Genomic DNA, 22,516 nt, shown 5'->3' with positions numbered 1-22,516 from the left:
ACCCTGAGATTAGTCTGAAATTTCATTTCTTCAAGATGTCAATTCTTTATTTACCTTAGCCATGTGGTTTTTTTGTGTGTATGAGAGTTTGTCCCCAGGTACACGATAGACGTCTTTAGAAATATAACCCAATCCAAGAAGTCCGTAGATTACATAAGACCTTCGTATATATATTGACAGAAACGAGGCCACATATTGATTGGATGTAAAGAAACATGATAGATAAGAACGTCATTATTCGAAAGTAATTGTATAGAAATCAGATTTATCACTAATCACAATTGCACACTACATTGCTAAGCTTTTGTCTCCTATTGCCTATAATCTGTTATATTAGCTCTATGAATGTCTCTTATGCAGTGTTTAACCTCAACTCTTATATATGGATCCGAGACATGGGTACTATACAGAAAGCAACTAAGACTTCTTGAATGCTTTTCACCAAAGATGTCCTCGCTCCATCTTGAACATACGATGGTAAGACCGTACTACAAATTACGATGTTCTTGCGAATGTCGGTATGGGCAGTGAATAGGAACTGCTTATAATTTGAGATCTACGCTGGGCAGGGCTCATATCCTTTATGAGTGACGACGTGAGCTCAAAGGTCCTGGTGGAACAGAGGTGCCACCAGAAAAACGCTTTAAAGTCCAGCTTGCTTTAATTGACATTGAAGAGAGCAACTGGCTGCCGGCGGCTTTGGATCGAGACAGCTGAAAATTTATTTCTAAGGCCGCGGAATATACATGTAAGACAAATGGAAATCTTCTGTCGATGACAAGCGATGACGGCGGAAATAGAAGAACCTAAACCGACCACTGGTAGACAACAGTTATATCTGCGCTGACTGTGGCAAAATATGTAGGTCACTGCTAGGACCATGTAGCCACGTGAAATACAGCACTTTATCTTCGGACTCGAAGACGAGGTTTATTGTATTCCGAATAAGGTAAATTCGTACCCTCGAACAGAAGTTGTGCAGAAGTTGTGCATTTAATGTTGACTTATACACACGCACCACGACAAGAAAACATTTAGTGCTTAGGTACATTCGATGACGAAATGATGGGCCTAAGATGACCTTGTTAAAATTGTGAAAACACTTGGGGAGTAGCGCCATCGTTACACCGCCCTCTTGTGACGAAATATTTTAAATCGCGGTCTTATTTATTACTTTACAGACTTCCCATCAAAGGATTACGTCCTACATTTTTGTAAATAAAAAATAAAATAAAGTACCCATTTAAGTCCTTGCGACCCATGTAGTGGTCATCTGTTTCTGTGGCTCGCGAGGATAGCGTGTGGCCAGAACAACGTTACCCCAACCCATGTTAGGTACTCATTAGAGCTGGGTGGACTCAAGGCGCCCTAAAAATCCCGAAATTCATTCATCACGGGGATTCGAACCCGAGAACCCTTGGTTCAGGAGCCACTCTCTTTACATCTCAGCCACCGTATCCTCTACGTTCTACAATAGTCACGGGCACGACATGGCCTAAATTGTGCCGATGTGCCAAAACTCAAAACTCAAACTCAAACTCTACAATATTCACGTGTTAATCTAGTCGCACGTGTTAATTAGACTTAACATCGTTGGTTTTCCTGGCTGATTCAAGCCACGCGTATTGTCACTAGGGAAGAAGAAGCACTTGTACGAATTTGTCCTAGCATTTGGAATAAGAAATGTGTCTCTCTGAGTATTTTATCCGATTTTGTTTGGCATTATTAAAGTGGTTAGGTCTACGCAAGGTTGTCATTGCCGGATGTGATAATGGATGCAAGCACTCCACTTTCTATAAAATGCTTCCTAATGGCATGCATCTCAAATAGCCTCTGACAACGAGTCCAACTCCTGGCCTTCACGTGTGGCTCAGATATTGAGTCCGGCGGAACTGTTCTCACTAACAGGAGAAGGGGCAAAGGCGAAGTAACTGGCGCCTTAACCAGCAAGCTTCGGGGCTCGTTAGCCATGGCTGGCTATCCACCTAGGAGAAGGAAAACTCTGAATTCAAACCTTTGTTGCCTTCGGGAGTCAACCCTGAGAAAAAAATCAGGAGCTGGCGACCCTAAAGCAGCTTTCAGAACCCAGTGCTACACCCTAGCAGAACCTGCGACGCCGCTGACCCCAAACTGTATCAGCACTGCCGTTCTTTTACATACATCAGCTGCTTGGAGGGGGGGGGGGGGGAACTGATGTGTTGGCGACATCGTTCCGACCACAGGCATTCCTCTCGTTTCCACGAGATGATCCATAGTCGCTTCGCAACTGAAGAAGACCATAGAGAGGTGTACATTTAAGACGTTGTATAATTATAAAGCTAATTCGGAGTATAGTGCTACTCGTGGAAAGTCGTTCAATGACATCATCATATTGCGAATAACTCTCAAGACCAGATATGAACGCTTACAGGATGTCATGTAGATCTACTTTAAGGGAGATAAAAAAAAAAAACTTTGTTTTTTTATGTTACTCATGAAACGTGTCTAGATCTATATTATCTCTGCTTTTATTTTATTTGAGAACGTCTAATGTTTAAATAAAATAAATAACAGACAGATATGCATATGTGCCTCCACCTCATTTATAATTGACATAAATCCAGAGTCTCTGGACCTGTTAAGTAAGCATATTGCCTGTCATCAACTTGAAATAATCATTGAAAATTGATCATTGATGACACCCGTAAGGCAAGTCTTTCGATCTAAGGTCTACCTGCTTAGCCCAGTTTTGGTAGAATCTTTTTAAAACATGTAGAGATCTATCCAGTGTTTCATTTGTGTATGTTCTGTTAATATATTGTTTTAACTCTTGCACACCTCATTCCAAGGGCTGAAGGTGCGCTCTATGTTTTGCACTGTGAGTAGTTAGACTGGAAAGGAATCTTATTTTATTAATTACAGACGTTACTAAAAGAAGATGATTACGTCCTGCGCGTCACGCATCTAGTCATGCATCTTAATCAATGATATAAATTCTGCCAAGTCACTGGTTTTCCTGGCTGGCTCAGGCAACCCATTCCATGCTCTACTAGCACTAGGGAAGAAGGAGCATTTGTACAAATTTGTTCTAGCATAATAATAATAAGGTTTGTCTTCGAGTCCGAAGATTAGTGAAGAATGCACTATTTCTCGTGGCTACACAATCCCAGCTTATGGAACGAGGAATGTGTCTTTCTGAGTATTGACATATGAGACAACGGAGTAGATACAGAAACTGTGCTTAGGGCAGACCTTCTTATTCTGTGTTTGGGATGTTCTTTAAATAAACGCCTGTCCTCTTTGAGTCCCCTTCCTTTAATGCATGTACAATATAATATTATTTTAAATTACATGCCTGTGCAATTCATTACATAATGTAAATGGGTGGGGCTGTGCTAGTCTCCTATTTATTCTTAACCCCTATCACAATTCTTTGGGTGTCACCCGACGCGTCAAGTGGGTCAAGACTCCTGAGTATTCTTTTCTTATCTTTACTTTTTTTCGGTATCTCTGGGTATAGATTGCTCAAAACTGGACTATCTCAAGATCTTGTCATTTCCAAGTCTGTTTTTTTTTACCCGGTTGTATAATAGGGCTGATAATACTATTGCCTGTTATTTCCATTACCGTAAATATTAAGATATTACTTCTGCTCTCATTTATTGGCTGGGGTCTTTTTTAAAATATTTAATGAACATATAGTATAATTTATCGTATGACACTATATTCTAGATACATTCAGTGAAATAACTGTCCAACTCACAATCGACTTAAAATGACTGAATAGAATTTTGCATAAAAACATTATTCACGACACAATATTCAATGTAATTGTTTATTCGACACATAGAGTAAAGTGCGAAGTTCGAGCAGCCCCGATTTGTCAAGAGGTTCGAACAATTCACTTTTTATTGCTAAAACTTTTTTATTTGAATGTTTACCAAATTACTACTATATTGCTACTGCGCATCCACCTTTTTTCTTTACTTCCGACACATACTATTTCCTTTTCCTTGTAAAGGCTAAGTTCATGGTGAGGTCAAACTCAGGAGGTGTGGAATTATTCTTTTTTACTACCGGGGAGTGAAGGAAATGGGTAATGGGCTTAAGGCTATTTTTAAGTCTCATTGCTCATCAGCTTAAAGAGACTATTTGAAGTTGTGGAGGGTGGGGAAATGGTGCAGTGGATGGTGTTCTTGCGCTGGAGTAAAAAGAAAATGACTTTATAGTGAAAATTAAATTTTCAAACATGTTTTTAGATATATTTTCTTTGATCTGCTCGAACCTTCCATCAACCCATTCGCGCTTACTAACTGGGGAAAAATCCGCTCGAGGTAAAGTACGCTTGGCCGATACCTACCCTACACCTCTTTGAACTCATATTTAATTTTAACTAAGCCTAGTGATACATTAAATCCAATCTATTTTTATAGAACAAAGGACGAGGAATTCAGAGATACCATCAGTTTTTTCATAGGTCAGACCGTTACAGTGCTATAAAAATCCAAAGTTGAAAATTGCTGCCAGCGGGCTTAATGCTTTCGAACTTCGCACTTTACTCTAGGCTTCATGAATGTACATGGGAATGTTATAAACGTCCAATGTTTTCTCTCCACGAAACTAAACTACTCGCAGTCTCAATGAGCACTTTGACATTTTTCTAATCGCACAGATTTTATTATTGTTAGTCTAGAACACTCTAAATCTATTACAAATTTAATTCCATGATAGGGTGACTGCTTGGTCGTGCGGATTGCGTGATGGATGTCGATGGTCCCGAGTTCCATCCCCCCGTCGTTCTGCGGTCATTCTGCGATAGGTTTGGATTAGGAAGACTTCCGAAACTTGTAAAACATTTTAGAAACAAACTAATCGAAGAGCGTATGAAAATGAAAGATTGTATAGTTATCTATTGTGTCTATTTCATGTTTGTATTGCACTTAGCCTCAGACGACAACCTATAAAGGGGACTAGTTCAGCCTATACTGCCTTATACCACCCCTTCAGTCAAGTACACAAAATAATTAATTACCAAATAGTTAATTAACTAATTGGTTAATTTTTAAAACTGATTCGTGTCTTGTGAGATAAAAAAACTAATTTGCAAAATTTCAGCTTGATCCTAGATTGGGTGGCGGTGAAATAATATATACAAACTCTTGGCCAGACAGACAGAGCTTTGTATAAGCTTTGTAAAAACCGAATGGTATCGAACTGGTTAAATTCAAACATTATGTAGGTTATCCGCGTTAAAACATATTGGGGCAAAAAAACAATTACCTCAAGAAAAAACCTAGATCTAGCTAGTTAAAACTCGATCGCTTAAAACACGAAGGAGATTGTATAGTTATGTAACTCATACACCATACTATTCCAATCTTTCTGTATATTGCGATTTTCCATTTATTTTTTCCGATCCTGTTTTTTGAAACACTTGCATAGTTCATTAGAAAATGCATACAACGTTTTGATGTAACATGGACAATGTATGAAAGTCCGGCCTTCAGAAAATACTGTCGATGCAGGCTGCCTTGTTTTGGTGTTGATGGCCAACATAGAACACAGCGCTAACTACTATGACTAACTTTTTAATACTGCTTAGTCAGTGATAGTCTAGCGCACGGGTCATTGGACACACAACTTGGGTGTGCGGGTGTTTAGTGTTGAGTGTATCCATGATCTGTTACATTGAAAACAGATCGATACGAGCTCTTTGAATGTTGGCCTTTTAATATAGCGGCTCATTACGAGCATTCTGTATTAGTAGTAAAAAAAATTATTGTGGTATTCGTTGTTGTTTTTTTTAAACCGGATTTACTTTTCCCTAACCAATGTCAGGTGCCCATTAGAGCTGGATGGATTCAAGAGTTGCCCTAAAGATCCCGTAATTAAAGATCCAGTCTTCACCAGGATTCGAATCCGGGACCCCTCGGTTCATAAGCCAAGCGGTTTACCACTCATCCACCGCGCCTACAAATTTAGAAACTAAATTGTTGGAATAGTCTCAGACATACGGAGTTATGAAAATAAATTGTTGGAATAGTCTCAGACATACGGAGCTATGAAAATAAATTGTTGGAATAGTCTCAGACATACGGAGTTATGAAAATAAATGAACACATTTACTAAATAGGCACATTTACGTTCCCTGTATTGTTGTGTCTTCATTTAATGTTATGTTTGCATTGCTTCTAAGCCTATCATTAAATGTTCCTGGGAACAGGTCCAACCACTATGACTTATTGTTGGCTGCACCACCACCCCCCAAACAGCCTGCTTTATTATGTCCTCTCAAGTTGTTTCTTTGTTGTTGTTGTTTGTTTTTTTATTTCGTTCAGTCTCTCAAAGCACATAGATTTGTTGTGATTTTTAAATCCTACTGTTGACACAATCACTTGTTGGAAGAGAACGCCATGTTGAAAGGTGTAAAGATTGATATTTTCTCATTGTTTGGGCCTCTGCGAGCGCGTTGGCGAAGCATTAGTTGTGTATACGTACATATGTGCAGAAAGACAGTTTGACATATATTGACTTAATACGTAAATATCTCATCTAATTTGTCATGTCCTGTGACATGTGTTGTCACTGTTTACCGCCGCATTTGTTAATTATTACTGAACTTTATAGGGCTTGTGTTCGGGCCCGAAAATTTAGGAGGAGAGCTAGGAGGCCTAGCTGTGACCTACATAGTTTGCCACATTCAAATGCGGACAAAACCGTTGACTTCGGTGGTTGGTTTAACTTTTCCTATCGCGATCTATGTAATAGCTTTCCATTTAGTATCAGATGTCTATTCCACTGCATTTGTGATCTGCCTCTATTGGGGGGCGACTCGCTGCCAGTTACGGCAATCTTGCGCCTCAGTTGGTCTTTAATGCGTTTCCTGGGGTCCCTCTGCTACGCCAGAAAATCAAAATAAAAGAGTGTGCATATGGTCTTCACATACAAGGTAGGTGCCGACATTGGAGTAGTAAGTTAACCGTGGGCTCGGGTTCAAGAATATAATGTTTGTGGCTCCCCCCTCTATAAGACGAATTGTGTGTGTGTGACCAAAAAAAAGAGTAGTTTGTATGTTTACCAAAAGAAATACCAATGCAAGTGGTTTTAAATCGGATGTAGTATCACAGAGTATCATCCCCGAAGGCTCATGTGGGCCCCAATTGGTCACGAGCCTTGAGCCCAGGCGTAACGAAACACCCACTTGCCATAATTATTACGTCACAGGCTGTGTTAAATGAACCCTTTCGCACATGGATGCTACGCCACTGGAGGGTAGTGTAGTTGTCGAAAAGTCAGCACACAGAACTAATCTGTAATGAGATGCAAAAGTAAAGTAAAGTTTCCCTTTCAGATCTATAGGGCAGATGATGTAAAGGTCATCTGTTTCAGTGTCCCACGGTTAATGATGCCGGCCGGCACAACGACCAACCGCCTTAACATTTCCTCAACTAATGTCAGGTACCCATTAGAGCTGGGTGGACTCAGAGGCGGCCAAAGATCCCGAAATTAATAATCGCAGTCTTCACCAGGATTCGGACCTGGGACCCCCAGTTCGGAAGCCAAGCGTTTACCCCTCAGCAACCGCGCCTCCGTAATGAGATGACGATCTGTAAAAACATTTTAGGTCTTTGGCTCGTGGTTGTACGATGGATGCTTTGAGAATTCAAACTGATATCTGTTCTCTTTCCTGTAGCCGAGCCACAAATACAATTATTTTGACCTAAGTAGTGGGACGCATGGACTAGCACAACAAACTGCTTCCCGTCTTGCTCCTGGAATAGTCTCCAAGCTTTTTTTTCCCCGCGCGCTTTTACTGTCCATCTCATCTTTTTTTCTCCTGATGGTCATTTGCTTGAACTGGTCAACACGTTATTGCATCATGGTACGTGCCTCTTTTTCTCGCCATTCGGACTATGTGTAACAGTATGTCATTACTACATTAGGTGAGATGTTTGATCTTAGTTCTATATACCTAGTCTTAGTCTTGGTCACAGACCGGATGAATAAATTATCCCCCAATTTTTTTTTTCTATGGTTTAGTTATATTAGCAAAACAACATTAAATAAAAGTTGGATTAGAAATATTATATTAACACTGTTCTAGTTAGGTTTTCATTTCAATGTAAACGTAAAATGTAGAGTTTTAGTATTATTCATTTTTTACAAAGCTTATATCAACTCAATCTGTCTGTCTGGTAAAAAGTTTGTAAATGTTATTTCTCCCACAGCACACTACAGATTAGGTTTAAACTTTAATCGATCATTTATTGTACCTAACAAAATATACATCAATTTAAATATAACCAGTTAGTCAATTAATTATTTTGGTGATGTCGAATAAGAGAAATAACTTCAGCATTATTGAGAGATATAGTTGTAAGTGCGGAATTCTCTGCCATAGATTGACTTAAATTTTTTTTAAAGAATTTATATGTTGCTGGTTTCTTTTAGTTCGGTAACGAAGAGCTGGAATCAAGGCAGTCACCAATAGTTGCTACCCTAATAAAGCCATGAATGGTGTGTCTGGCAGTAACCTTAAAGGGTCTTAATAGACAGTGTCAATGACTTAAATCGATATGACCTTGAACCATCTGGCACTCTGCTGCGATATAACGTCTACTGAGAAGACTGACTAGACCGGTCCAGAAGTGGAGAAAACAATAATGACATTAAATGGTGTGTCGCTGTTCTGTGCTACAGTTACACACACACATGTTCGTATGCTAGAATGAATGTTCGAACAGCGCCACCTTCTCAATGAGTATAGTCAATTAGATCAAAACTGTGCGCACCTTGTTATCACGTGTTGTTGGGTTCATGCTGAGTGTCGGTCTGTTGGCTTCAAAATGGATGGCATTGTATCTGTCACATGTCCTCATGTGGTTTCTTATTTTGTTGCTTTGGAAAAAGTGAGTAGTCATAGCTCTGGGTACTTGGCAAGAAGTTTGTATAACATCTTGTATTATTAGGTTTATGTTATTTGTTACTTTATATCAACGCTCTCTGTGAGTCGGCGTGATAAAAAAGTGTGTCCACGTTATTTCTCCCTCACCCGATCTCGGATTAAGCTGAAATTTCGCACCCACTTATTTCTTTTAACTGACAAAAAATAATCCCCCCCCCCCAAAAAAAAAAGTTAACTAATCAGTTAATTAAATATTGGTAATTAATTATTTTGTTTGGTATTTCGAACAAGGGAAAGCCATCGTACTTGACAGATGTTGTGATATAAGTTGAATTAGTCCCCTTGATGACTCTTGAGCCCTGTGTGAACATTTTTTTTTAATGCACTTTAAAAAGCGATCATGTAAACATTCACAAAGATACACCCCCCCCCTTTTTTTCTGCTCCCCCCCCCCCTTTCCCAACTGGTCCAGACAAGTGATAGGGTCATAGTGCATGGAGCAAGCTAAAAGCTAAACAAGAACAATTGGTACAAATATTTCTAGTCACACTGGTTTATTATGTCTGAGTCGGTAACACCTGAATGATCCATACAATGACACTTAATACATAAGCTTTATTTTTTATTTTATTTTTTTCTAAAGTTTGTTTTTTGTTTTTTCTTGTTTCTGTATGGTAAGAAATTTGAATAACATGTGATATTGTTGTTGTTTTTTTTAGTCGCTTGGCCAAAAGTTTGTATAACTTCATATATGATTACGTCAAGTTGTTGGTTGCATGGGAAGTGGTAGGCCTATAACGCTGTATGAGTCTGAAGCAGAGAGTGAATAACGTATTGAACTAGTCAGCTCTAAATCAGGGAATCCCCATATTGACAGTGTAAGGTTTATGAAAACAGAAGTGTTTAGAAACCAAACAAGAAGATGAGACTAAAACGGCATTTAACCCGAGACTAATATGATGACATGCGTCCTCTCGTAGGAAGTCGTCAGCGAAAGAAAACACAAAATAAACTAGAATGACGCCAAATAGCGCTGTAAGATTTAGAACAAATGTGTATTCACATATAAATAGAGCAGCACTATAAATAACATCATTTATCTGTCTATCTATCTATCTATATATTTATATATCTGTCTATCTATCTATCTGTCTGTTTAACTAACTCTATTTCTCTCTCCTTCCCCCTTTCTCTCCCCCCCCCTCTCTCCCTGTCTCTTTCTCTCTGAATTTTTTAAACAAATCAAACTAAAACAAAAATGCTATTTACCTTTAGTTAGGCCGATATTAGAATATGCGTCATCCTCTATTAGGGACCCCCCTCAACTCAAGAAAACATAAAGAAACTAGAACAGATGCAAACTATAGCAGTGAGATTCATAACAAACAAATATTCACATTAAATAAGAGTAACACCATTAGTAAAATCACTAAATCTAGAGACACTCTAGGACCGAAGAATAAAAAGTAAAGTAGCTATAATACATAAAACACTGAACCATAACTTACAAATAGGAAAATAAAATAAAATACCCAGAAAGACAGTAAGATAGTGGTATAGTTGTTTTTCCATATGCTAGGAGAAATTTGTATAAGTTTTCATTCTTCCCTAGTGCCATTGGAGAATGGAATGGGTTGACTTGAATCAGCCAGGAAAACCAACGACTTATTATTGACACATGAAATGTGTAGGACGTAATTATCTTCTTTTTTGAAGTAACGTCTGTAATATACATATATATATGTATGTGTGTGTCTGTCTGTCTGTCTGTCTCACTATGGCCTACAGTTAACGAGGTTGTCATGTGGACAGCACAAAGCGCCGTCACGTCTCCGTCTCATGACCGCAACCCATTAGAGTTGGAAGGGCTCGGAGCTTTTCTCAAAAACCCGATATTCGAAAATTTCAGTCATCAATAAGATTCGAACCCTAAGTTTGAAAACTTGGCGCGTTACCACTCGGCCACATATTTATGTAGTGGGGAGGACATAATATACGGGTCGGCTCAACTTGACCAAGCACCGGTCAGCAAAGGGTCAAGTTGACCTCTGCCCCGGTAGCTGAATTCCTTTTCCTGCTGGCGTCCTCGATTGAAACTTGCTGCTACGCACCTACTCCAATACCACCTTGTCTGATCCTGCTGTGTTTGTCCTAAGTTCATTGTTTTGACCAAGGCTGCAGGTAAACACATTTTTACTGTTTCTTGTACATCACATATTCTTGTTTATTTTTTATATATATCATATTGCTACCCAGGTTTTGTCCTCATTGTCGGACTACCTTTGTTCTATTTAATTGTCATAGTTTTTGTAAGAAAAGGTAAGAGCGAAGCTCTTCAATGTATGTTAGTTTTCTATAGAACTATTTGATTTATTTTTTATTAATTACTTTGTCATTTATTTTATTAATGTTTGGTGGTGTTCCATATCTCTCTTATGTTCATAAAAGAGATGATTGGTTCACACTATAAGATTTTCTTTTTTGTTTTTGCTTGATCTAGTACCGGGTATTTATACCTGATGTTGTGTTTACATTTTTTTTTACAAATTGGTCTGTTCATTTAGACCATATAATTATGTTTATTTTATGCTCGTTAGTAATCATGTTGTATGTTTGCCTTGGCAGGTTTTTTGTGTACATTAAACTTATAATAAGCCTCCTGACTTGCTTCGTCATTTTGGTTGTCGTAGTCTGTGCTGAACCCACCACAGAATCTTTTGGTGTCAGAAGTGGGATCCGAAGAAAGAGTCTACCAGACCTCCCTTTCAGACGATAAGTGGAGCCTTCGGAACCTTGCAATCAAGTCAGAAGCTGAACAAGTACTTTTTTTATTATATTGTACCATTTGAGATATTCCGGTTGTTTTTTTTTTTTCTTTCAGGGTAGTTTAGGTAGTTATTATTTAAAGTATATAATTGTATTAAGTTAGAGTATAATTGTATTAAACAAAAACCTGCAGCCAATGGAGAACAGGACAAAACACAATGCAGTGGATTGGGGTGAGGTCGGTCCTTTGGGCAGCGAAGGAGAGCCAGAAGGAGGAGCAGGAGTGGACCAAACTGAAGTCGCTGCCCTCCGGGCTCAGTTAGAGGCCCTGAAACTGGCCTGCCAACGGCCTCTCATAATCTCGGAACAGACAAAGCGGGTGCGCCAGTTCAGTGGTAGGGGCACTGCCGATGAGCCAACGGCTGAGGACTTTGCAAGGGAAATAAGAGAGGCATGGGAGCTCAGGCCTTATTCTGCACAGGAAAAGGTGGCAGTCATTATGAGCAATGTCAGCGGCCCCGCCAGGAAGGAGCTCGATTTGCAGACCTCAAAGACAAAGAGTGACCCAGAAGCCTTGTTGGAAACCCTCCTTGAGGCGTTTGCCCAGACTATGCCAGTGCGAGAAGCTGAGGTGGTCTTCCTGAGATCACGTCAACAGATAGCAGAGTCCTTCGAGACTTCTCACACCGGCTCTTCTGCGAACACTCGGTGGCGGTAAGCCAACAAAGGCGGGAGAGAGTTGAGTGCTTCAGCGAGGCAAGGCTGAGGGATCAATTCGTCCACGGGCTGAACGACTCTGCACTACGTAGGGAACTGCTGAGACTGGTGGAGGAGGAACCAGCAATAACATTCATTGCAGTTAGAAACCAGGCCCTCAAATGGGAAAGCCAGGACCGAGGAAACTCCCAACTACAAAACCAGTGGTGTGAACTGGTAAGTTCCCAATTGAACAGGTTTGGGGAGTTATTGGAGGCTTTACAGCACACTCCACAAGCAAATGGGCAGAGCAGCCCATACCAAGTTCAGTGGGCAGTTAACCGCCCCACAGCACCTGCAGGACTGATTTGGGCGCAAACAAGTAGGGGATTCTTCCCATATGCTGAGGATGGAGCACCAGTCTGCATCAACTGCTGGAAGTCTGGACATGTGGCGAATCAATGTCTGGAATTGTCACAACCTGAAACTCTGATTCACTCAAGTGCTATTGGTTGTTCTGTCAATGGTCTATTGCCCCCTGTTTCAGAAAATCCACCCACAATACCTAAAAGGCAGAAGTTAGGAAAATGGTGTAATTTTCACAACAGCCGCTCACACAATTTGTATGAATGCAGATCACAGCCAATCCACACAATTGCTGCCCTTTTTCCTGGATACACAAACAACCCATCTTCACCTGGACGTAATCCGCAAGTTGAAGAGGAAGTGCTAATCAATGGACGTAGGGCTAAATGTCTATTAGACTCTGGCTGCTCTTTTGATGCTATTGTCAGTAGATCTTTTGTAAGACCTGAAGACATTATGGATGTATCAGTGACCCTTCAATCTCTTGACTTAGACATCCCACCCAAAACAGTACCTCTTGCTAAAGTGCATGTCAAGTCCCGTTTTGTCCATAGTACTATTACAGCTGCTGTTTTAGAATCCTCATTGTATGACATTGTACTTAGATCAAGATTTATAAAGCTGGAAATTCCCCAAAACTCCACTATTAAGTTGCCTTCAGTGCATCTAACCGCATCCTCTCGACAAGGAGTAAGAGACACCCAAGACGTTTTTAAATCCAAGCACACTATAAGAGATATGATGCCATCACACCTGCCTATTAATGTTAGCTCTCAATGTAGAGAGGCCCTGCATGTTGCGAGAGAAACTGTCAAGTCTCACCCCTCCGAATTAGTTAGCAGGAGCAAACTTGCCATTTCACCTCAAGTCAACCAAGTAGGACAACGGGCCAATAAACAGGCTAGGCGCATTCACACCCGTGGTGCAAGTCACCTTACCCAACCAGGCTCTACATCCAGAGACGGAAAGTTTGAGGCTTGTCAGTCATGCAAGTCCCGGATTGATAAGTTCTGCAGACCATATTCATTCAGGAGAAACAAACAGTGCCACCAGCAACAGAGACTTTTTGGTTCACCCCTTACTACCGCACTACCATCAGGTTCCCAAACATCTATGACAGATTTTAGTGTCCTTGATTACCAGATGGAAAGCCCACAGCACCAGCTACATTCTTCATACAAAGAGAAACCTGATAGGCCACCCTGTAGAATCCAAGGTTCAAGTACACTACAGTCCGGAAACATATATGGTGTCCAAGAAAATGGCTGTTCAGAGAAGAAACAGTTGTTTCTGTTTCCAGAAACGTACTAGGCTAAACGCCCCGAGACGGGTCGTTTCAAGCTAGGGGCTCTGTAGTGGGGAGGACATAATATACGGGTCGGCTCAACTTGACCAAGCACCGGTCAGCAAAGGGTCAAGTTGACCTCTGCCCCGGTAGCTGAATTCCTTTTCCTGCTGGCGTCCTCGATTGAAACTTGCTGCTACGCACCTACTCCAATACCACCTTGTCTGATCCTGCTGTGTTTGTCCTAAGTTCATTGTTTTGACCAAGGCTGCAGGTAAACACATTTTTACTGTTTCTTGTACATCACATATTCTTGTTTATTTTTTATATATATCATATTGCTACCCAGGTTTTGTCCTCATTGTCGGACTACCTTTGTTCTATTTAATTGTCATAGTTTTTGTAAGAAAAGGTAAGAGCGAAGCTCTTCAATGTATGTTAGTTTTCTATAGAACTATTTGATTTATTTTTTATTAATTACTTTGTCATTTATTTTATTAATGTTTGGTGGTGTTCCATATCTCTCTTATGTTCATAAAAGAGATGATTGGTTCACACTATAAGATTTTCTTTTTTGTTTTTGCTTGATCTAGTACCGGGTATTTATACCTGATGTTGTGTTTACATTTTTTTTTACAAATTGGTCTGTTCATTTAGACCATATAATTATGTTTATTTTATGCTCGTTAGTAATCATGTTGTATGTTTGCCTTGGCAGGTTTTTTGTGTACATTAAACTTATAATAAGCCTCCTGACTTGCTTCGTCATTTTGGTTGTCGTAGTCTGTGCTGAACCCACCACATTTATAATAAATAAAAAATATATATAATATTCCCATTGATGTGTAATTGATAAATAAAACGTCATGTTTGTCTAATTTATGAAAAAAAGAGACACAGTTTCATACTTATTAATTGCAAATATAGGCTAATTCAATTAATATTATCAATGAATAAATATAACTTATAATTAATGTATACATAATTTACTTAAAAAATTATTTATATTACATAATTAACACAATGCCTGTAATTAGGAATATAGAATAAGTATGACATAAATTTTCATAAGTATCTGAAAAATAAATTCAATTATTCCGATTGTACTATTAGACGCTTATAAAAATAGATGCCCCTATCCTATTAAAGATGAAAAAGATATTACCATACGTAAGCGCTCGTGTGTTAATGGGAATAAAGAGGCTAGATTCATCTACCCCTAGCTTCCCCTATTATGTTGAAACTTGACAACTTGCTAGGCTTAGCTTCATATGAGTTGCACCATTGTTCCTCCCGCCTTTCTAGTGTTAACAGTAGATTATAAATGGACGTGTTGTCTAGAAGAGCCGTTGTTACAATAGGAGCTCATTCGTGTCGTCTGCTTGCGGGAGAGCAGATTTTTTTTTTACACGTGACAGAGAGAGAAACGTGTAGACTTTGACCAATGTGAGTAGACGTAGCCTAGAGTTGTTTAGAGGTTTGTGGATTGTTTCGTTTACATAACTTTTCCACTTGTTTGAAATTTTTAGATCGTTTCCGAGTTCCGTGTCTACTGTTCTCTGAATCTTGTTGTTGCGCACGAGAACTCTAGGTTTTAGGTCTAGAGAAGTCTAGATTTTGATCTAGTCATTCCATTGTAGCAGGAACATAATCTTTCTAGATTTTACTTAATAATAATAATAATTTTATTTATAAAGCGCTGTTAACAAACAAAATGTAGGCTCAAGGCGCTGTAATAACATTACAAACACAAACACGACAGCTAAAATGACAGTTAATCTAAAAAAGTTTTAAACAGATAGGTCTTAATGTTCTTCTTAAAAGTGGTGTAGCATGTTGTCTGTCTGAGATCAATGGGGAGTGAGTTCCAAACCTTTGGTCCGTGAACTGAAAAAGCCCGCAGACCGTAGCTTTTGAGGAGAAACGTGGCACTACTAAAAGCGTTGAGTCCATTGAGCGCAGGGCTCTCTGGGGGACATATGGAGTAATCAGTTCGCTAAGGTACAAGGGCATCTCGTTGTTATATATACACTGATGGTGATGACAAAGTGTGGATTCTCGCTTGCACGGGAAGCCAATGGAGCGTGCGCAAGAGCGTATTAGCAGAATCTTGTCTAGTTTTTTAAGGACTATTCGAGTGGCGTTGTTCTGTATACGTTGCAGCTTGGCTATTTTGTCATCGGGTATACCTGCTAGCACAACGTTGCAGTAGTCAAGGCAGCTCTTCACCCCTATTGGAGTATGGTCCGCCAACAATAGTTCTCCTTGTCCCCTGTCCTGGGCCATCCTTTCCTTTCCATCTTGTTCCAGGTGTAACCAAACGTTACTGTGTCTGCCTCGAGTTCCCGTCGCCTGGAGCTACTAAGACGCCCTCTCTTTGTCTTGCCTTCTGGGATCCACTTCAACGCCTGCCTTGTGATGCTAGCCGGTGATTTGCGCAAAGTGTGTCCGATCCAGACCCATCTTCGTTGTTGTTTTTTTTACTTCTATGAGTTATTCAAACTCTATGAAGGAGGTCACTTTTGCTGATGGTGTCTGGCCAATGGATGTGAAGGATTCTACGTTATTGCCTCCTTCGGTCGTAACGGCTATGGTTCATCTCGTAGAACACTTCTTCGTGTAGCTGCGGAGCCCTGTTTTGGAGAGACACTCCCGTCCACATATATTTCAGGTTAAGGTGGCTTTCGCTTTGGTGTTAGAAGAGCCAGACATTTTTCGTTTGTCACGCGGTTCTTCCATATCATAATGTATTGCTTTCTCGGTCACCATCTCTTTCTACCTAGTGCGGCCTAGGCCTATGTTTTAAGCCTACTCTATGTTCAATCAGCTAAATATAAGTCCAGTTTTTTTAAAGATAACTTTGTCCTTTGTTTTTTGTCCTCCTTTGTTAGCCTTTTGCCTTTTAGTCCTCCTTTTTGTCCTCCTTTAGGTAGATAGGTGTCTTGGAAAACCCCTAAATCATCAAGATATCTAGATCTACTATATCTAGATAACCCTCTGCTCTAGATGTTAGATGACAAACGTATTGCTGTTCCTCTGTCTTAATACTGCACTTCTGTTACCTTTGCCATATCTAATTGACTTCAGTGGCGTAGCTGTTATTTGGGGGGTCGGGGGGGCTTGACCTCTTTAGGGGTCCCTGCATTTTGACATTCGACATCATGGCATGAGATAATGGTGTAATATTTAATGTAAAAACTTATTTCTGACACTCATGGGTGCCCCAATCAATATGGGGCTAGTGAGATTTTCAAATTTTGGATCCCCTTTCCCCCCTCCCCACCATAGCTACGCCACTGATTGACTTGTGGAACTTTTGTTTTATAAACCATATGTTTGAAATAAATTACTAGATACACATGATGATCTATCCTATTTTTAGTCTGCACAAAAAGTTGCATTTGAAAGTAGTTGTTTTACATTCAACTAGGCTGTCACCTGGTATGTACCTCTTTTAGACCTTGCACTCTATGGGGACAGATGATGTGAAGCTCATCTATTTCTGTGGCCCAGTGTAAACAGGGGTGCCCCATAAATATTATACGTCTTACCTGGCATTTGAAGGATGTTAGTAAAGAAAGCACTTCCAACAGTTAGTCTATTGGACTTTCCACTATCGCATCTGACTGACAAGTACTTCTGTGGTACAGTTGTTTAGTCTTGTTAGTCTTGTGTGGGTAAGAGGCAGGACCTATGTGGGTGGTGGTTGTTTAATCAAACATCTCTCCTTTTTTTTCCCCTCAGTGTGTGTGTGTGTGTTTCTAGAAAAACTAATGGGGAGGGGGGGTACACTATCTAGTTTTTAGAATAACAAGGAATGTTTCATCACTCTATTTTTTTAATTATTTTTTGTTGTTAATTTCATATCAATAATATTTAATCTATAAATAAAATAAAATGGCTGAGTGACATACTGCTTGTCCAATAAAAAAGGATTTTCAAATTTGAGACCTGAATTTAAGCTGTGATTTTCACATTAAGGGCTTTCGACATCCAGGGTGGTACCTATTTGTAATCAATACTTGTCATTTCTTGGTGATTCATTGTACTGGCCAGATGTTACTCTTAGATGTAAATTCTACTTATCCATCAGTTGCTTCTAAGACTAAGATCACTCTGTGTTGTAGACGTTCGTTGACTTGTAGCACCGAATGGCTGGTAGAGAACTAAACCGCTGTAGGCGTATTATATGTAAACTTATAAAACTTGAAAAAAGTTGAATAATTTCTTTGTGAATAAAACTAAATATATATATAGCTCCTCCTTGGTGGTCAAAGATGAGCACATTTCTCATTTCCTGTAAACTCGAAGATGACTTTCAAGTCCAATCCTCGCTTTAAAAAGCCAGCCACATACGTGGAATGGGTAGGTTAGGAACACCTGCCACTTCGCCACTTGCCTATCACCGCAGGGTTTTTTGATTGATGAACATGGGAGATGAGAATAAAACTTTAATTACAATATAGACTAATTCAACTTGAACAAAAAAAACTCACTACAAAAACACAACTTTTCAGCCTGGCCTTCTGAATTCATCAGACGTACTCAAAGACAGCTTACCACAGTGCCTCTTATCTTTCATCATTCACCAGCCAATCGCTAACTTCTTCTCGCCGTCACCGTAGAGACACATCATGTCATGTTTCCTTGTTAAATTATAGCTTTAAAAAAAAATAAAAATTCCAGAATTATCAATTATTTCTTTTTTTTTCCTCTCCAGGTTAAAGATAGCACTTGCTGGGTCTCTGACCTTGCTGATATCTGCTGGAGTCACCCTCGCTGTTGTATTTGGCACACGCCAGTATGGTTCACCTGAGACTTCAGGCTATGAATTTGCCGCTGTGGCTGCTGACACCCAGCTCTGTTCCACAGTGGGAAAGTAAGTCGCTTAAATTAAGAAATAAAGTTTGTGCGTGGTGCAAGTCTGTGTGTGAAGGAAGAGAGGGAAACATTCAGCTAGATTAATCCTGTTTTGAAAGATTAGAATCATAAATGCATATAGTTATCATTAATGTTTTTTTATATTTTTTTTTTGTTAGTCTAGATCTATTATAAATTTAATTACATGACTGATCCCAACTAATTGATACAACTATGCTTAAAATAAGCTTTGTATTATTATTATTATGGCTTTTATATAGCGCTACTTTCATGCTTATAGCATGCTCAGAGCGCTTTTTGTCCAATCTCATTTGTGGACCCCAGTGGGCAGGGAGGGGAGGGGGTATCTAGGAGTTAGTTTTCCGTGCTGCCTTTAGGCGCTCAGTAAACACAACTCTGCCCGAGTCGGGTGTCGAACCTCGAGCCCCCTTCTAGGTAGCCAAGCCAAGTTCAAGCACACTTGGCCTCTCGACAACGCTTCCCACATAAGAAAAGTGTTTTTAATGTTTTGCTTGTTTTTACTTTTAGATAATATTTCTGAGCATTAGAATACAAAAAGTACCGTTAGCAATACAACAAATGAGGATTTGATTGATGAAAGTGCAACCAAAGACTTTTTACTCTTTCTGTTGGTTTTTTTTTTTTGTCCCACATTCCCTTACTTATTTATAATTCCAGAAACATCTTGCTTAAAGGAGGCAATGCTGTGGATGCAGCCATCGCAACTTTGGTCTGCACGGGACTTGGCAGTCCGCAGTCAATGGGTATCGGTGGAGGATTCTTCATGACCATTTATAATGGGTACGAAAAATGGGTAAACAGCTAAAACAGTCTGGCCAACTAAATTGCTGATTGACACTCTAGACGACAATGAGGCAGATGCTTTAGAGATCAGCTTTATCGTAATAACTCAAAGAAATATTTGTAAAAATGGTCTTATGTTTGTAAAATGTTTTACATGTTTTGGATGTTCCTTCAGAGTTGAAGATAATTACTTCCTAGTCCAAACCTCCCGCAGGACAACGGGGGATGGGAGCGGGCAGGGTTTTAACCCGAGACCATCGATAAATCTGAACGATAGTCCAGCGTGCAAACCGCACAACCAGGCAGCCATTTGTATCTTATGTTCAGAGTTTAGTAGGGAGGCCGTAAAACTACACCGGCTTAAAATTGCTGCGATGTGGAATGAGCATTTGATTCTTTGTCCTCTTTCCAACCTGTCTTTCACCTGTCTTTACCTCCCCTTTCACTGCCTAATCACACAGGCCAATCGAAATCCTCTTATTAAGACTGCATGAACTATGACCACGATGTGTTGTTGTAGTCCTAGGTCATACAAAGTTTGTCTGTATTTTTATGATTCATTTAAAGTGATTAAAATCTCACCCTTGAAACATCCCATCTCTTGCCAAACAAACTGGATGGTATCAATTTCCTCCCCTGTAAAGTCATATCTACAATATTTCAACTAAGAATAGGACACAGATCTTAAAATTTTTACTTCAACAAAAAAAAACACCATGCACCCAACCTTCTGCAGACACTGTGCCTCCGCTTATGAAACTGTCAATTATTCCTTCTCTGAATACCCAATTTAATTCACAGACCCTATCACCAACATATTAAAAAATGTGTATTGCAGTGCGGAACAGCAGAAAAAAACAACTATTTTTTCTGGCACAGATTTAAAAAAAAAAAAGAACATCCGATTTCCCAAACCATTGACAGTAATACTTTTCTTTTGTTTTTCATGTATTTGTTTTTTTGACAAAGCTTACATTAACTCACTGTTTGTCTGTCTGTCTGGGTGATTCGTTTGCACTATTTTTTCATCCACTTCCCATTCTCTGATCAAGTTGAAATTTTGCACAACTACCACACATGAATTAATTTAAAAAATTAGCCAATTAGTTACTCAATTAGTGGTAATTAATTAATTTTGTTATTCTATGGAATAAGGAGAGTTAAAACTTACAATATTAAGAGATTTGGCAGTGATAGCATTATGCTCTCACTTCACTCAGTATAAGCTTTTTTTTTAAAAGCATTTTTTTATATTTTTCTTGTTTATGCAGGTATATTTTTAGATCCATTTGCTAAAATTGTCATTTGCATATTTTATTGATTTAAGTTCTTACACATGACATTATTGAATTTTCACAATAGCACCACTGGACAGTCAACGATCATAGATGCCAGGGAGACGGCACCAGGCAATGCAAACGAATCTATGTTTTTTTATAACAGATCTAATTCTGCTATAGGTCAGTGACATCCACAAATTTGTTTTTGATCAATGATAAAGCTGATTTTACCATAAAGCGAATAGGTTTTGATAATAATTGTCTATATTAATAATTGTATTGAAATATTAGAAAAAGAAAAGATTATGTACACTTTATTTTGAAATATTGCTTGCTTTTGAAAAGGAAGGATCTTTGAAGAAGTTCAATGATAACTAAACTTTTTTGAAATGAGTGCTTTGATTTGTGCAGTGCTGGGAAAGTTCTTTTAGGCTTTAAGCCATCTGGGCCTAGCTATCAAATTTTTATGTATTATTATAATATGACAATATCTGGATAGTTCAACAACATTTTGTCTAAATCCTTTTTTTTTAATTGAATTTTTTGTGTAGTGCATCTTTGTAAAAAAAAATGTGAACACAAAAATGAGTATTCATTTTCATTTTTATATCTTTACAACTCAGGGGATAATAAAGTTTTTTAAAATAAAACTATTAGATAAATTCTTTTAAAGTGTAAACTTTCAATTATTTCTTGTATTTACAGAATGGGGAGCTAACAATTCCCCCAAAAAAATGGACTAATAAAATTTAAGTTAGTTCTTAATTTGTAAAATAGTTTTGGAACTAGGTGGACCTTTGCAAGTTTTTTATTACTTGTATTATTATATTAATTATTGCATCAGCATGCTAAAAGCACTATGGTCCATACTTCTAAATCTTCTGAACCTGTAGTGGTGTTTGTAGTTTCTATGTGGAGGCCATGAAATTCTGTGTATCCTTAAAAGTCATTGACTCTTGACTTGCGAGGGATATGTGAAAGGAACACAGATTGTAGTGGTCACTCACTTGAAACCTGTACTACAGGCAAAACCTTGGACCATGGCCTACAAACATGTCATCGTGGCTTCATGTGATATAAACCATTGCTTGGTAATAATGCAGGTACCCAATAGAGCTGGATGGCGAGAAAAGGTCCCAAAATTACAAATCCCAGTCTTCTCCGGGACCCTGGTTTGGAAGCCAATCACTTTACCACTTAGCCACCATGCCTCCTTTCAAACTATGTAGTTGAGCTGAACTTCTTTAGTAATCTAGGTATCACCACAATCCAAATATGTTGAATCATCAATTTTTTTCAATTTTTTTTTCTGTATATAGGAGGTCTGAGTATAGCAGTGCCAGGAGAAATTAAAGGCTATTGGTACGCCCATCAAAAATATGGACGTCTGCCTTGGGCAGCATTATTTGAGCCATCGATTAAATATGCTGCTGATGGTTTTCCAGTTCCAATTGGACTTCACAAAGCACTGATTGATGGAGAGAGTTTTATTCGAAGTGAACCGTCACTCAAGTGAGGCAACATTTATCTTATCTAATATAATACAATATAGAA

At 39.0% G+C, this 22,516-nt stretch overlaps 2 protein-coding genes across 9 annotated transcripts in view; both read left to right on the top strand.

Moving 5' to 3' along the window:
* The window catches only part of LOC106061548 (glutathione hydrolase 1 proenzyme-like), a 57,150-nt gene that overhangs the window by 20,992 nt on the left and 13,642 nt on the right, over positions 1-22,516 (top strand). For 4 of the 6 annotated variants that reach the window (XM_056011637.1, XM_056011636.1, XM_056011639.1 and 1 more), the window contains 4 exons: positions 18,718-18,876; positions 19,557-19,679; positions 21,045-21,142; positions 22,282-22,474. In XM_056011637.1, coding sequence (XP_055867612.1) covers positions 18,718-18,876; positions 19,557-19,679; positions 21,045-21,142; positions 22,282-22,474 — 573 coding nt within the window. Of the gene's footprint in view, positions 1-8,814; positions 8,889-15,425; positions 15,444-18,717; positions 18,877-19,556; positions 19,680-21,044; positions 21,143-22,281; positions 22,475-22,516 lie in introns of those variants that run through there. The other 2 variants (XM_056011638.1, XM_056011640.1) reach the window with 2 other exon arrangements.
* On the top strand, positions 10,834-14,709 carry LOC129923006 (uncharacterized). Of its 3 annotated transcripts, none has more exons than XM_056011645.1 (2): positions 10,834-11,065; positions 11,510-14,709. In XM_056011645.1, exon 2 carries the CDS (start codon positions 11,847-11,849, stop codon positions 12,366-12,368), a length of 522 nt encoding a protein of 173 aa, XP_055867620.1. In that variant the 5' UTR covers positions 10,834-11,065; positions 11,510-11,846; the 3' UTR covers positions 12,369-14,709. The 3 variants fall into 3 exon arrangements, with proteins under 3 accessions (XP_055867620.1, XP_055867619.1, XP_055867618.1); XM_056011644.1 differs by having other exon boundaries at positions 10,836-11,065; positions 11,575-14,709; XM_056011643.1 differs by having other exon boundaries at positions 10,836-11,065.

The sequence above is a fragment of the Biomphalaria glabrata genome, chromosome 14, assembly GCF_947242115.1.
Source record: "Biomphalaria glabrata chromosome 14, xgBioGlab47.1, whole genome shotgun sequence".
Taxonomy (NCBI): domain Eukaryota; kingdom Metazoa; phylum Mollusca; class Gastropoda; family Planorbidae; genus Biomphalaria; species Biomphalaria glabrata.
Note: the sequence above shows the minus strand (reverse complement) of the source record. Positions and strands in the feature narration are given on the sequence as shown.